The sequence below is a fragment of the Denticeps clupeoides genome, chromosome 14 (genome assembly GCF_900700375.1).
Source record: "Denticeps clupeoides chromosome 14, fDenClu1.1, whole genome shotgun sequence".
NCBI classification, from domain to species: domain Eukaryota; kingdom Metazoa; phylum Chordata; class Actinopteri; order Clupeiformes; family Denticipitidae; genus Denticeps; species Denticeps clupeoides.
The window spans coordinates 11,628,598-11,643,923 of NC_041720.1; the positions used below are offsets into that span (position 1 = coordinate 11,628,598).

Consider the following 15,326-nt stretch of genomic DNA (forward strand, 5'->3'; position numbering starts at 1 on the left):
AATACCGATATATTTTCAACAGGAAATTGTTTATGTGTTTGGTACATTTTTGGGTGTAGTATTGCACAATCTCCAATGAAAACCATACAACCTGTCAACCAAATATGGATTCAAAAAGAAAATTTGATAAGGAAACATGTACTCTGGGTCTGTGTAGCACAGAATATCCGTCAACCACAAAAACATGTAAAACCAACACCGACTCATGAGGACTGTCCCTGTTACTACTACTTGATAGTTGCTCTGGACAAGGGCATCATTGTTGGGGATATTTTTTATGGTGACCAACCCCTCCCCCCCCCCCTCCCCTACGCACACCTGCATCTGTATAAGCTGATGCACATGAAGCAGTCACGATTCAAGCATGACTTGTCATTGTGACTTTACAATCATCCTCCTCCTCAAACCAGCTCACACTGAGTCGCACAAATTTAGGAGTAAATGTGTTGCATGTCATGCGCTTTCTGCCGTAAAAAAAAAAAAAACAGCAGTGATTGAACGTATCATGTGCGCGCTTCATTTGCAAAGTCAACTGCATTCGAATGAACTCTGACCCGAATAAAACACGCCTTGATTCATCGCCGTTCCTTTTAAACATTTGAACGCAAACACAGCTCAGGCATGCAAGGTATCAAAAATATATACCTTCTTAAAACATAATCAATTATATTATCTAGAAGTTATTGTGATGCAAGGAAAGTGCACTTCAAAAATGCTTCTCTTGCAATAGATTACTGAATCAGCTGACTGCCGTGTGACAAAATGACACTTCATCGCGGTTTAAAAGCTGATTCACGACGTTCAGTTCAGTGCACAAGACCAGAAACCAAGACACAGACACAGGTACATTTCCAGGTAAATACGTTTTCCCGTTCTTTTTCAGGGGAGGCTGGCTTCGCTCTTTAACGCTGATCCGCGGTTTCTTTCCATGCGTTTGTTGGCGTATTGGTAAAATTGTGCAAGTAATGTCGACCAATTCTTCCAACGATGCTTTATGTCCAGCACTTCAGCATGCTGCGCATCACACTCCTGTGTCTGCTCTGCGGACTGCCAGGCATCTGGGCCAAACCGAGCCCCCGTCCGCTTTCAGACGACATGATCAAGTACATCAACAGCGCCAAGACAACATGGAAGGTAGTGCTATATTCTTTTATGCGCAATGCAAATTGTTCTGATGACGAATGAGGTGGGAATGGACTTATCCTCAGTTCAGATTTGGACATTTCTGTTCGGGAGAAAAAGGGTCTTGCTCACTGTCTGCCAATCCCCTCCAGGCAGGACACAACTTTCAGAATGTCCCTCTGGCCTACTTGAAGAGTCTTTGTGGGACGATCCTCAGGGGACCAAAGCAGCCTCAGATGTGAGTAAATCAGTGACAAAGAGAAATGTCACTAACGCAAAAGAAAAGATAAATTGAAATGCTTTTGGTGTGTAGGAAAGCCTTTCCCAAGAGCTTCACCCTGCCTGATCAGTTTGATGCAAGGCAACAGTGGCCCAAGTGCCCCACCATCCAGGAGATTCGGGACCAAGGCTCCTGTGGTTCCTGCTGGGTACTGCAGGCTTTGCTTCGGCACCATAGCATTAGGGTCATTTAGAAATGGAGAAATGAATGAGAGAATACTTGTGAGAAATACTGACTGACAGAGTTAGAAATAATGATGTTGTCATACCCATATGTGCTGATGCACACTATTCTGAATTTCTCCAGTTTTATTGTTTCTTTAAATCACCTAAATCAACTATGCCTGGACTGGATTTTTCATCAATTTGATGTTAATTTGAAACAAACTATTGTTTTCTCTAAAAAAAAAAAAGAAATTTCTAAATGACCCTAGACTTTTGAACAGTAGGCTATACAATACAATGCTATTCTCTGATATTTTATTAAACTATACTACACTAAAATACTATAAATATCGTATTAATATATATTTTGTTATAACCATTATTTTGCATGTTGTAGTGAAGCATAAATAAATAAGCATTAATAAAAATAAATAAAAGCATAAACGAAAAATCTAAAGGAGTAAAAGTAATAACAGCGAACATTTATGCTGAGTTACATGAGAAAAGTAGCATGATAGCCATGCCAACATGATTAAAGTTTAGGTAAAATGCAATGCCTATGGATGTCTTTGGTTCCTGAGCGACTGGCACTTGTTCCCCCACAGGCCTTTGGTGCTGTAGAGGCCATGTCTGATCGGTACTGTATCCACAGTAACGGAAAGATCTTGGTTGAGATCTCTGCCGAGGACCTTCTGTCGTGCTGTGACGGATGTGGCATGGGGTATTTGAATCTGTTGAACATTTCGAGAATGAGTAATTCTTGTTAAAATTTGCTTGTAGGCTACTACTACACCTTAGCATTAGGGTTCATTCTTCAGTGTTTACACTGTTTAATACATTTAACAATAGCTTGCAATTAAATATAATTTATATACGGCAAAAACTGGCAATAATGGCTCTTTAACGTGGGGTGTTTCATTTTAAAGGTGTTTTGGAGGTTTCCCATCTGCTGCCTGGGACTACTGGAATGAAAATGGTTTGGTTACAGGCGGCCTGTATGACTCCAATGTTGGTGAGCATTAATAATGCAACTGGTTTTGGCAGAATTGGTGACGTGAGGACGATCATCTTGTCTGATTGGATGTTTCTGGTGCAGGCTGCAGGCCTTACACCATCCCGCCCTGTGAGCATCACGTGAATGGCTCAAGACCACCCTGCTCTGGGGAGCAGGACACACCAAAGTGTGTAAAGGAATGTGTGACTGGATACAGTCCCACCTACAAGGAGGACAAATATTTTGGTACTATTTTCATTTTAAACTAATAAAAATGATCATGCAATAAAATTATAGTCTGATTGCTGAGCTCTGTGTTGTCTGTTCTTAGGTAAGACCTCATACAGTGTACCTTCAGACCCAGATCAAATCATGACAGAGATCTTTAAGAACGGCCCAGTGGAGGCTGCCTTCACCGTCTATGCAGATTTCCTGCAGTACAAAACAGGTACACCCACCCTGGACACAAGAAAAAATGGGACAAGGAGCTTGTTGCTCGGCGTAACCATCACATTTGTACAGATTACAGATGGAAGCCTACGTTTTTATTTAGTGAAGTCTGTTGATGTCTGTTGTGCTGATTATCAGGTGTGTACCAGCATGTTACTGGTGAGGTACTGGGTGGCCATGCCATTAAGATCCTAGGCTGGGGTGTGGAGAATGGCACTCCCTACTGGCTGGCTGCAAACTCCTGGAACACTGACTGGGGAAACAATGGTGAGTTCATTTGTGCATGACAGAATTGTTCATTGTTTTGAAAAAATATGCTGTGATAAGGTTCTTCAACTATAGGCCCCTACGCATTATCAAAAAATTGTTAGAAACTCAGTTTAAAAACACCATTTTTTTCACCCAGTTTTTTAAGTGAGTGAAGTGATTGTCATTGTGAAACACTGCACCACAGCACACGGTGACACAACGAAATGTGTCCTCTGCGTTTAACCATGACAGCCATGGGCAGCCATGACAGGCGCCCGGGGAACAGTGTGTGGGGACGGTGCTTTATTCAGTGGCACCTCAGTGGCACCTTGGCGGTTTGAGATTTGAACTTCAAATTACGGGGCTGCTTCCTTAACTGCTAGGCCAATACTGCCCACCTTGGCTTTTGGTGGCATTGAGTTTTTGTCTAGATGAGAATGTAGGATAACATCATATTTTCAGATATAGTTTGAGAAAAATGAAATTCTAAATATATTTAGAACAATCGCTTCAACAATGCAGTTAATGATCTTGGAGAATGAGATTGTGCTTCCCTTCTTCTCCAGGAGCTTCCATTCCAAGGTTAATAGTGTTAAGCTCACCATTTCAAGAATACTTACAACAATTTTAAACCTTTCCATTAGCTTTAGTTACTAAAAGCTACTAAAAATGCCTAAAAATAACTTGAAAAATGTAGTAATAACATAATATAAATGAATTGAGGAATGAATAATGAACAGTCGCCAAATAAATTGTGTCTGAAACATGAGGAAACCACTGAAATCTGAATTAACCACAATAATTACCATAGTACCCAAATAAGGAACCTTAAGTGTGTCACTTGATTGCCTTTGTGTCTTTCTGTCTCATTGTTTTGAACTCCAGGTTACTTTAAAATCCTGAGGGGAAATGATGAATGCGGAATTGAGTCGGAGATTGTGGCTGGTATGCCGAAAGTTTAAAGATGCCTTCAGCCAGTCACTGTTACCTGCTGACCAGCCTCATCAACAAAGATACAGAAGTCCAAAATGTACCAATGGATTTGTTTAAACATTTGATAAGATTTTAGGTTGACGTTTAGGTTGATGTTTAGTAAAGCATACATGTATATACACATTTAGTTAAATGTGATGCCAAATCAACACAAATTAATCCACTAGTGATAAGGTTTTATGGGACGTGATATCACACACAAGGTTGTTGCACAAGGTCGAGACCTTTATTTCCACCACATTTATTAAATAACTCAAAAAAACTAACAAATATACAAGATCTGTTCTTCATTATCAGAAGAATGTGGATACAAGGGGAGGGAAGGTGAGAACAAACACACTTTCACAGTCCGGCTAGGATTCCAAGGGCCAGAAAAGGACCTGAGGTCAAAAACACAGCAACAGCACCTAAACCAGAATGTCCCACTCAACCTTGACTATGACGAGGGAACGCAAGCGTCTTAAGAGCAAACAGTGTTTAAGGCGACTGTTCGGTTCGCAGTGCAATACCAGAACCTGACACACCAGTGCGGGCAACCTTATAAAGCGAAGGAATTAACTGTAGAGAATCAGGGGGGCGTGGCCTGCGCTCAATCACAAATAAACGTATGTATTTTATTCTGCCTGTCTGAGTGAATTTCTAATTATTTCACACCTTATATATGATTTACAAAATCAAAGCTTTCAAACATGTTTGTCATTACTTTTTCACAGATGTGGGAGTGTGATGGGAGTAGGGAGTAAGGTGAGCATAAACCACCCTAACCCTAACCCTAACCCTAACCCTAGTGTAAGGTCAGAGGGTGTCCATAGGATTTACACTCTTATAAAAAAAAAAAAAAAAACGATACAACGATTCTTATACAATGTGACTGCATATTGTATTGAGGGGCTTGAGATTAAATAATTGAGAATGAGTATTTCAATAAAAACACTCCTCCCATTATGTGATAGATGTGATAGACATAATTAGGCATAATGTGATAGACATAATTACATACCACAAAATGGGTAGATACAGGTCAGGACAGTCCCATTGCCCTGCAGCCACTTCTACTTCTGCTCCTCTATCCGATTACGTACTTCGAAACTCCCGCAGACGTAGTTCTGCCGTTTTCTTTGGAAACATGTGAAAATCCTTGGTGTTTGCAGATTCTTTTTTTTATCCCAGTAATGTGCTGTACGCTGACGATGAACAGTTTATGGCTCATTTAGGAAAGTCTCTTGTTTTTGTTTGACATTAAATGCCATTCCAGACATTGTATATATTGTAAATTACTCTGGAACCTGGAAATGTCTGGTAATTATTTTTTTCACATATGTAACAATTCATCTTGAGATCCAGTAACATGATATGTTTGTAAAAGCTTCATTCATTATTAGAACAGTTTTTCAATAATCGTAGTACAGCTCAAAACAGATCTAAGAAGCAATAAAACTGGCCAAATTCTCAGTGGTACGGTATCTAGCACATCAACAGGTGCGAGTTCAACTATAATTCATTATTTTACATTTTTTTTAATTTATGCTTTTTGTATCATTTTTCTTTTCTTTTCAGGTGTGTTTTCATGTCTAAAATGACTTAAACCTTTGAATATTAATGTATTTCTGCTTGAGACCAGCAACACCCCTGTCCAATTCTCCTTCTTGTAGCACTAAATGGCAAAAACGTCACTGCTGTTAATCTTTGTGTGTTACTTAATTATAGCAGAGTGTGTGATTTATGTCCGCTGCTTTTTATCTTGCTGTGTACGTTTCTGTGGATTTAACCGGTGGTGACAGAGAGTTTTTGCGCTACACCGTGGTGCTGGCTGCGGACGCCTTTAGATGCTGATTTATATCTTCGTCAAGTCCGATCCGACCATCACCTACAGAAAGTAACAGCTGGTGCCACATGTTGCTTTAGGCCGGAGCTCATTGAACAAAAGTACTTTTCGTACCACAGGGGACATGGAGAGGTTACGTTTTTACAGTGGACAGTGTTAGAATTCACATGTTCATTGTGTTTCCTCTTTAAACTGTCTGTCTGGGATGTTTTCTCCATCCCCGTTAGCAGTAGGGTTTCCACCATGTATGGTGCATTGGGCGCGAGCTGAGGTTAACTTAGCCCCCTAACTTAACCCCCCTATCTCCCTCCATATCATGAGATCTGCCCCCCAACACATACACACACACACACACACACACATTTTGTATCGCTAAAGGATGAATTGAGTTTTTATGAGATCCGTAATCCGAACTACACTGTTCACTTTGTATTTCTCGGACAAAGTTCTACAACTGTAAATTTAACCAGATTTTTTATGGACTTCATTCTTCTGCCAATAAAGATTGTGTTGTGTTTTTACACCCTGTAAAATGCTCTGTAGAATTATCCTGGTGAAATTTACATTCCTAAATATTTCCTCGTATTTTCCTCTTGGACTTTCTAAGTTAGAGGTTCCTTTTTCTATGAAGCACCTGCCCTTGTCGGTAATGCATGTACCAGGACTCACTTATAGAAACTGTGCAAAAGCAGTTTTCCATGTTAAAACGAACACAGACAGACACGGGAGAGAACATTCTAAATGTGCAATGCTGTGTCTTTCTTGGTAAACTTATTCTTACTCAGAGTTCACTCTTACAGTGAACTTACTGTCACTCATTCTGCCGGGAATGACTGGAAGCAGCCAGCAGACCAACGTCCTCCATGCAGTCGATCAGGCTCAACGCAGCGGTTATAGGTGGACATGGATTATTATATCATACTCAGGAAATTGTATTTTTCTCAAAGGAAAATGGGGCAATGGTGGCCTAGCGGTGGCCCCGTAATCAGAAGAATGCCGGTTCGAATCCCGATCTGCCAAGGTGCCACTGAGGTGCCACTGAGCAAAGCACTGTCCCCTCAGGGTGATGGTTAAAAACAGAGGGCACATTTCGTTGTGTCACCGTGTGCTGTGCTGCAATCACTTCACTCCCACTTTCAAATGAAAGTATAACATAGTGAGGTTTACATTTTGTGTTTTAATGTACAGAAAATTCTTGAAAATTTTTTTTTATTTTTGTTTTTTCTTTCATTGTGTGTGGTCTTCAATAACAGAGGATTTGGAAGGGAAGGAGTTACTGGTAAGTATAACCATATTTGCTTACACCTGTAAATGGTCAGGCTAGTGTAACCATATTTGACTGTTTGAAAGGTTTTCACCTAAATGAACCTGTATAGGTGCATGTTGGGATGCCTTTATGCCAAAGGTTTTAATTGGATGATAAGCAAGACAGATGCAGAAAACAGGATTTGTAAAATGAACATGTAATTTATGTTTAACTGAATGAAACAAACCATGCTGGATGAGAACTGCAGGGTAAAAATTAATCAATTAATTTAAAGTATTAAGAAATCTGAGGCTAATTTTCCTGGAGTCTGTAGCGTGAACTACTGAGATAAGAGAGATAACACAGATGTTTTACTGCCAGGTGGGCACCCAAAACAACAGAGACACACCTTAAATCAGATTAAAGACAGCAGGTGATGTGCTGAGATCTAATCTCAGATGTTCCCAAACACTACAGAAGAAAGGACACACGCTCTTTAATTTGTCCATGAAGCAGGGATTTTACAGACACAATAGTCTGATTCTAGTAAAAGGTCTTAAAGGAACAATGTCCATTTGTGCCATGTGATGTGCTGGTGAGTCCCCATCCTGCGCCCAGTGTCCCGGGATGGGCTCCGTCACCCACGACCCTGAGTGACAAGACTAGTATGGTTATTGAAAGAAAGTGAGTGTGTCCAATGGTCCATTTTTTCTGCACATTGTAGACCCATGTTACGCTCTGTGCTGCAGACACCTCTGACCTAGAGCAGGTGGTCAGCCACATAAAGGACCTTTTCCCACAAGCCCCTCTACTTGGCAGTGGCATGTCCTGTGGAGGGTAAGCCTTATTCCTTATGTGGACTGTTAGAATGCTTGATGAGATCTCATCTCATCAAGTTTTAGTTTGTTTTCATTGCTTTTTAAAAAGGATTTTACTGCTAAATGCAGGACAGCTTGCCTCTTCTTCAAAGAGGAAGGTCATTGGAACCTCAGTGGAACCTTCTGATTACGGGTCCGCTTTCTTACCCACTAGGCCACCACTGCCCCACCTGACCAGGAACTTGTGCAACACTGTAAAGTGGTGAGTAAATAATGCCCAGAAATACACTATGTCTCCTTTTTTTGAGAAATGTGATATTCATTTAGTATATTCAGAAATGCAAGGTAAAAAAACAAGAATGTTAAATGCTAGAGAGAGACAACACAAGGCACATAAATTGCTGTGTAATTACTGATCTCCTACTGTGTAATAGTGGTAGATATAGGTAGAACTGGGCAAAATGGAATATGGAAAACATGGAGAAAAAATCTATTTTCATATCAGTCAATATTGATATAGATCACAATATTTTTTTCTAACAGAGATATGACAACATCTTTCATATTATTTGTATTATTTACTGTCAGAATGTGGACCACTGCAATAAAGAAAATTATAGCCAGGGTGCTGGTACAAAGGTATTTTCTTTTTCTTTTTTGAAAGTAATTTAAGTAGACAAAACATTTCCAAGCTATGGAATCCATCGAACCTGCAATGTCATTTGAGCCTTGAACAGTGTCCAAGCTATATAGGGAGTGCAGAATTATTAGGCAAATGAGTATTTTGTCCACATCATCCTCTTCATGCATATTGTCTTACTCCAAGCTGTATAGGCTCGAAAGCCTACTACCAATTAAGCATATTAGGTGATGTGCATCTCTGTAATGAGAAGGGGTGTGGTCTAATGACATCAACACCCTATATCAGGTGTGCATAATTATTAGGCAACTTCCTTTCCTTTGGCAAAATGGGTCAAAAGAAGGACTTGACAGGCTCAGAAAAGTCAAAAATAGTGAGATATCTTGCAGAGGGATGCAGCACTCTTTAAAATTGCAAAGCTTCTGAAGCGTGATCATCGAACAATCAAGCGTTTCATTCAAAATAGTCAACAGGGTCGCAAGAAGTGTGTGGAAAAACCAAGGCGCAAAATAACTGCCCATGAACTGAGAAAAGTCAAGCGTGCAGCTGCCAAGATGCCACTTGCCACCAGTTTGGCCATATTTCAGAGCTGCAACATCACTGGAGTGCCCAAAAGCACAAGGTGTGCAATACTCAGAGACATGGCCAAGGTAAGAAAGGCTGAAAGACGACCACCACTGAACAAGACACACAAGCTGAAACATCAAGACTGGGCCAAGAAATATCTCAATACTGATTTTTCTAAGGTTTTATGGACTGATGAAATGAGAGTGAGTCTTGATGGGCCAGATGGATGGGCCCGTGGCTGGATTGGTAAAGGGCAGTAAGCTCCAGTCCGACTCAGACGCCAGCAAGATGGAGGTGGAGTACTGGTTTGGGCTGGTATCATCAAAGATGAGCTTGTGGGGCCTTTTCGGGTTGAGGATGGAGTCAAGCTCAACTCCCAGTCCTACTGCCAGTTTCTGGAAGACACCTTCTTCAAGCAGTGGTCTGCATCCTTCAAGAAAAACCTGATTTTCATGCAGGACAATGCTCCATCACACGCGTCCAAGTACTCCACAGCGTGGCTGGCAAGAAAGGGTATAAAAGAAGAAAAACTAATGACATGGCCTCCTTGTTCACCTGATCTGAACCCCATTGAGAACCTGTGGTCCATCATCAAATGTGAGATTTACAAGGAGGGAAAACAGTACACCTCTCTGAACAGTGTCTGGGAGGCTGTGGTTGCTGCTGCACGCAATGTTGATGGTGAACAGATCAAAACACTGACAGAATCCATGGATGGCAGGCTTTTGAGTGTCCTTGCAAAGAAAGGTGGCTATATTGGTTGCTGATTTGTTTTTGTTTTGTTTTTGAATGTCAGAAATGTATATTTGTGAATGTGGAGATGTTATATTGGTTTCACTGGTAAAAATAAATAAATTGAAATGGGTATATATTTGTTTTTTTGTTAAGTTGCCTAATAATTATGCACAGTAATAGTCACCTGCACACACAGATATCCCCCTAAAATAGCTAAAAATAAAAACAAACTAAAAACTACTTCCAAAAACATTCAGCTTTGATATTAATGAGTTTTTTGGGTTCATTGAGAACATGGTTGTTGTTCAATAATAAAATTATTCCTCAAAAATACAACTTACCTAATAATTCTGCACTCCCTGTATGATTCTGTAACCATATTGCTTGTCGTACTATTTGTTGTACATGCTTTAGCAGGTGTAAAGCTACGCTTACTTAACTGATGTGAGCTGTAACTCTTTTCCCACCACACTGTTAGAAGAGGAGCCCATTGCCTCTTCTTGCCAAGTGTGGGTGGCATTGTGGGAGATTGAGATGTTTTGGGGGCAGGACACGTTGATTGTGTGTGTCTAGACAGGAAGAAGGGTTTTAGGGCAGGTCTGCTCTATAAATAAATACTTAGTTCTGATCTCGTCCCGGCTGATTTGTTTTCCGGACCTGCATAGATGGCGTGCACCATGAGTTGATATTGCCCTGCTCTCCATCCCACAGAGTGGAGGCACCGCGAGGCAAGAAAGGCAACAACATGACTGGTGTGGCAGCTCTGTCAGTCAACCTAACTGACGTCAACAGCAACTTTTCCAACTGTGTGATTGGTTCAGTACGGTTCAGCACTATTTCATTGGCTTCTCGTGTAATCAAAGGTAGACTGAATGAGTCTATTCAGACTATCAAACTAAAGCAATTTTGTGATAATTTTCATTTTACAGCCCAGATCTAGATTTAAGTGTAGATAACAATGTACACTGCTCAAATAAAGAAAACACTAAAATAAAACATCCTAGATCTGAATGATTGAAATATTCATAGTAAATACTTTGTTCTTTACGTAGTTGAATGTTCTGACAACAAAATCACACAAAAATTATTAATGGAAATCAAATTTATCAACCCATGGAGGTCTGGATTTGGAGTCACACTCAAAATAGAACTTGGCTGATCCAACTTTGATGTAATGTCCTTAAAACAAGTCAAAAATAATAATAGTAATAAAATAAAGTGAAGTGATTGCCACATGTGATACACAGCAGCACAGCACACGATGCACACAGTGAAATTTGTCCTCTGCATTTAACCCATCACCCTGAGTGAGCAGTGGGCAGCCATGACAGGCGCCCGGGGAGCAGTGTGTAGGGACGGCGCTTCCTTAACCGCTAGGCCACCACTGCCCCAAAATGAGGTTCAGTAGTGTGTGTGGTCTCCACGTTCCTGTATGAACTCCCTACAACGACTGGGCTTGCTTCTGATGAGGTCTCCTGAGGGATCTCCTCCCAAAGAAATGCCACACCACACCATTACTGACCCACTTCCAAAGCGGTCATGCTGGAGGATGTTGCAGACAGCAGAACGTTCTCCACAGTGTCTCCGGACTCTGTTACATCTGTCACATGTGCTCAGTGACAGTGTGAACCTGTTTTCATCTGTGAAAGTGACGAAATTCATCTGTAAGCACAACCCCATCCTGTGGATACTGGGCACTCATGGAGCCGGTTTCTGACTGTTTGAGCAGAGACATGCACCTTTGTAGCCTGCTGGAGGTCATTTTGCAGGGCTCTGGCTCTCCTCCTCTTGATCCTCCTTGTACAAAGATGGAGGTAGGGTCCTGCTGCTGGGTTGTTGCCCTCCTATGGCCTCCTCCACGTCTCCTGATGTTCTGGCCTGTCTCCTGGTAGCGCCTTCATGCTCTGGACACTACACTGACAGACACAGCAAACCTATCATTACCATTTTATTATACTCTTGCTCCATACAACATCCTATTGTACTTGAATCTACAGTAAATGAATCTTGTATCTTTTCTCTTTATCTGACAGGTACAGGAAGATGCTGGAGACTGTAATAGATGTGGTCCATGTACTGAAGGTGGGTTACACCATTGTTTACCCTCTGTCTGGTTCTTTCCAATCCAAGCCATGGTTCCCAAATCAGGCCTTCGGATATAGAAGAAACGTTGTTTTTGCTAATTCTGCCATTTCTTTTATATCTTCCTGATATATTTTTTCCTGATAACTTTTTTATTATTATTGTCACATCACTAAAAAACAGCATCGTACATTCTTACTACATTTTTCCAACAGAGCTCTCTCCAAATACGTGATTATGTTGTAGATTGTTGAAGTTTCCAAATACTCAACCATTCTTCTTCCAAAATATTTAAATTCTTTATTAAATATAATGTTTAAATATAATGTTCTATATTTCTTTGTGTTGTAAACTCAACATTAGGTTTTACTTTCCCTCATAAAAACCTCATAATTCTATGTTCCTGGTTACATAATGTGTATTTTTGTTTAATCTCCTGAAAGGTCATGAAATTCCCATCTTTTATTACTGTACACAAGGCTGTTATTGTCCACTGTTTGCATCTCCAGTCAAGAGCGCTGAGAATGAAATGCTTGTCATAATCCAGTCTCGCACCGTTCGAGAGTTTGACGAGCACTACACCTCTGTGATGTTTGGTTACATGTCCTGCATGGAATACTACCAGGCGGTCGGCCCTGGCTACAAGCTGCCAGGCTCCACCGTCCTTGATCTCTGCCTCAGTGCAGCTGATGACAGCTGATGACAATGCAGACCCCTTCTCTCCTAAACATGGTACATTCCAAATAGGTGTTTCCTCACCTGTCTTGTTGATATATAATTATTGCAGGGTAAAATGAGATTTGTTGAAGTTGAGGTTGAAGTTATTGTCATTTCAGCTATATACGTGTTAGACAGTACATAGTGAATGAAATAAAGTTTCTTCGGAACCTGGAACCTGGTACATGTAGCATTTGAACGATTAGACAAAGTTATTTGTGTGCACTTTGTTTCCAGCTCTGCCTGCCTAACGTGGCCCTATTGGGGACATCACTTGGTGGTCACATGGGCTTTCTGGAAGCCCTCTTCCACCGTGGCGAGGGATACATGGAGCGCCTGTTTGGCCCGTTCATTCAGGCGGCATTGAGCATGCTGCAGACCTGAGGGCAGCCTGTGGTAATGAGGACAGGGTCAAAAAAACATACCCGAAACCCAATGGAGAAAAAATATATATATTCAAATAATACCTAAATGAACAACAATAATACAGAAAAACAAGCTCACACAGGATCTTACTCTGTACCAAAGGGGACCCCAACATGTTCAGTATATCTTAAGGGAACCCCTAAGTTAAGCAACTTGGCAAAAGCTAGCACATCCCTTTGATGAGTAGAAAAGGAAGGGGTTGAGGAGAAAACCCCAAATGAAGAAATTTGTGCTCTGCTTTCCCCCCACAAATAATAATGTGTCAAATGTCTCAATCTTTGTATAAACTATGTATAACATTAAGGTAGATCAGGTAATGTATTATGAATGGAAACTACACACTTGAAAGAACCTAAAAAAAAAGCCAAGTCGTTCACACTACAAATCACTCTCGGCCTGGAGTTGTGTTTCTTCCTTCCTTTAAAGCTCTGAATGCTGGATGGGGTGCTTGGACATTCAAAGGAACTTTTTAAAAATATCTAATTAAATGTGATAATGATGATAGCATGTTTTATTTTTCAAATGGCCTCACTGCCCTCATGGGCCAGTAAGGCATTTTTCATTATCAGTGGTAATAACATTTTCTTGAAAATAATTGGCTTGCTGCATGGTATGATTTGAGTTGATTGTGCCTTTTTATCTTGTTATGTGTTTTGAACTGAAAAAATATTTTTGTTATCTACACTTATATTTGCTGTAGTAGAGAAATGAGTCAATGTGGCAAAAAACACTTTCTCAGATGATAATCTATTCTATTCTATTCTTCATTATAATTTTCTATTATAATGAAGGTGGGGGGTTTTGTCAGCAGCATTTTATATTTTATTTATTTATTTGTAAAAGGGCCATTCAACACAGGAACTCAGTGCATATATTTAAAGGTTATTGTTAGAGCGGGATTTTTAGGAATTGTTAGAATTTTCATCCTGACCGGTTCTGCATTACCTGTGTTCTGTTGTCACTTTCAGTTTTAAGAGCAATGAAGACACTAGATGGCACTGATATAAAATCATAGTGTAAGATGATGAAATGTATTTTATGTTGTTGTAATTCATGTTCTGAAACATTGCATCTGAATTGCATCTGAATTAATCCAGGGTCTTATTTTTAAACTAGATTTGTTGTACACATTAAGGTGATGGAAATGCTGGCAGTATAATTAAATTTTTTGTTTTTCATATTTCCTTTATAACTATCAGGCCTTATTTTGTCTCTCATCGTCTCTACCCATATTGACTCGCATTGAGAAAACGAAGTCTGTAATAAAAGACTAAAAATAGGTGTTCCATGGGTGTGGTTTCCTTTTCCTCAGATGTGGTGGTGTACTCCCTACACCAGTTTTTTGTACATCTTATTTTACTGCCCCATGACCTTTTTATTACTTCTTGTTTCTGTAGACCTGTAATCCGCAACATACCCACAGAGAACAATTTTATATGATCTCAAGCCATCATAAAGTTCATTTAGCTGGATATTGATTAACTGCTAGGGTTTTAAACATTAACCCAGTCTCTTTCTGAGCCCTAAGGTATTGGTTCTTCTGTGACGATGAAGGTCTACTGAGGTAACCAATTAGAAAAATGGTGAGCTGTAATTTTTTTTTATTTGTTCAATCAGGGTTAATGAGCCACTTCATGTACCATCGATGGTAAAGTATTTTAGAATGCATATTTATTAAAATAACATTTACATTTTCTGTCCTGTCTGCATTCTGACTGTTGGATGGTAAAACAACACACTGAGAACATACTTATTTTTAATTATTATTTAGTATAGAAAGAGGGAATGAATTTGTGTGATGTGTGCCTTAAATTCAGATATATGTAAGCATTTTTCTTTTGAAAATATAGGGCTAAAATACACGAAACAGACATTAAAAAGACAAAAATACTAAACTGGTACTCAGATGGATACAAAACAATAGGAATTGCAAAAAAATGGTGTTTTTGGGTGTAAGTATACAGGTTTTCTTAGAAAAGAAAATAGCAAATAGGAGGAACAGATGCAGCTTATTGCGT

At 40.0% G+C, this 15,326-nt stretch overlaps 2 protein-coding genes across 3 annotated transcripts; both read left to right on the forward strand.

Moving 5' to 3' along the window:
- Positions 1–820: 820 nt before the first annotated feature.
- ctsbb (cathepsin Bb) lies at positions 821–4,869 on the forward strand. 2 transcript variants are annotated; one of them, XM_029002614.1, is made up of 10 exons: positions 821–843; positions 1,003–1,134; positions 1,275–1,360; positions 1,436–1,550; positions 2,172–2,287; positions 2,493–2,578; positions 2,663–2,806; positions 2,892–3,008; positions 3,149–3,277; positions 4,145–4,869. In XM_029002614.1, the coding sequence occupies exons 2-10, from the start codon at positions 1,012–1,014 to the stop codon at positions 4,219–4,221; spliced, it is 993 nt and encodes a 330-aa protein (XP_028858447.1). In that variant the 5' UTR covers positions 821–843; positions 1,003–1,011; the 3' UTR covers positions 4,222–4,869. The 2 variants fall into 2 exon arrangements, with proteins under 2 accessions (XP_028858447.1, XP_028858446.1); XM_029002613.1 differs by having other exon boundaries at positions 826–855.
- A 675-nt stretch (positions 4,870–5,544) lies between these two features.
- On the forward strand, positions 5,545–14,282 carry LOC114763693 (protein ABHD1-like). Its single transcript, XM_028953453.1, is given in 12 exon segments — positions 5,545–5,551; positions 6,863–6,974; positions 7,310–7,340; positions 7,342–7,356; positions 8,048–8,160; positions 8,251–8,403; positions 12,117–12,165; positions 12,713–12,860; positions 12,913–12,953; positions 13,120–13,240; positions 13,243–13,292; positions 14,277–14,282. Coding segments are annotated over 12 exon segments (846 nt in total).
- The last annotated feature ends 1,044 nt before the right edge of the window (positions 14,283–15,326 follow it).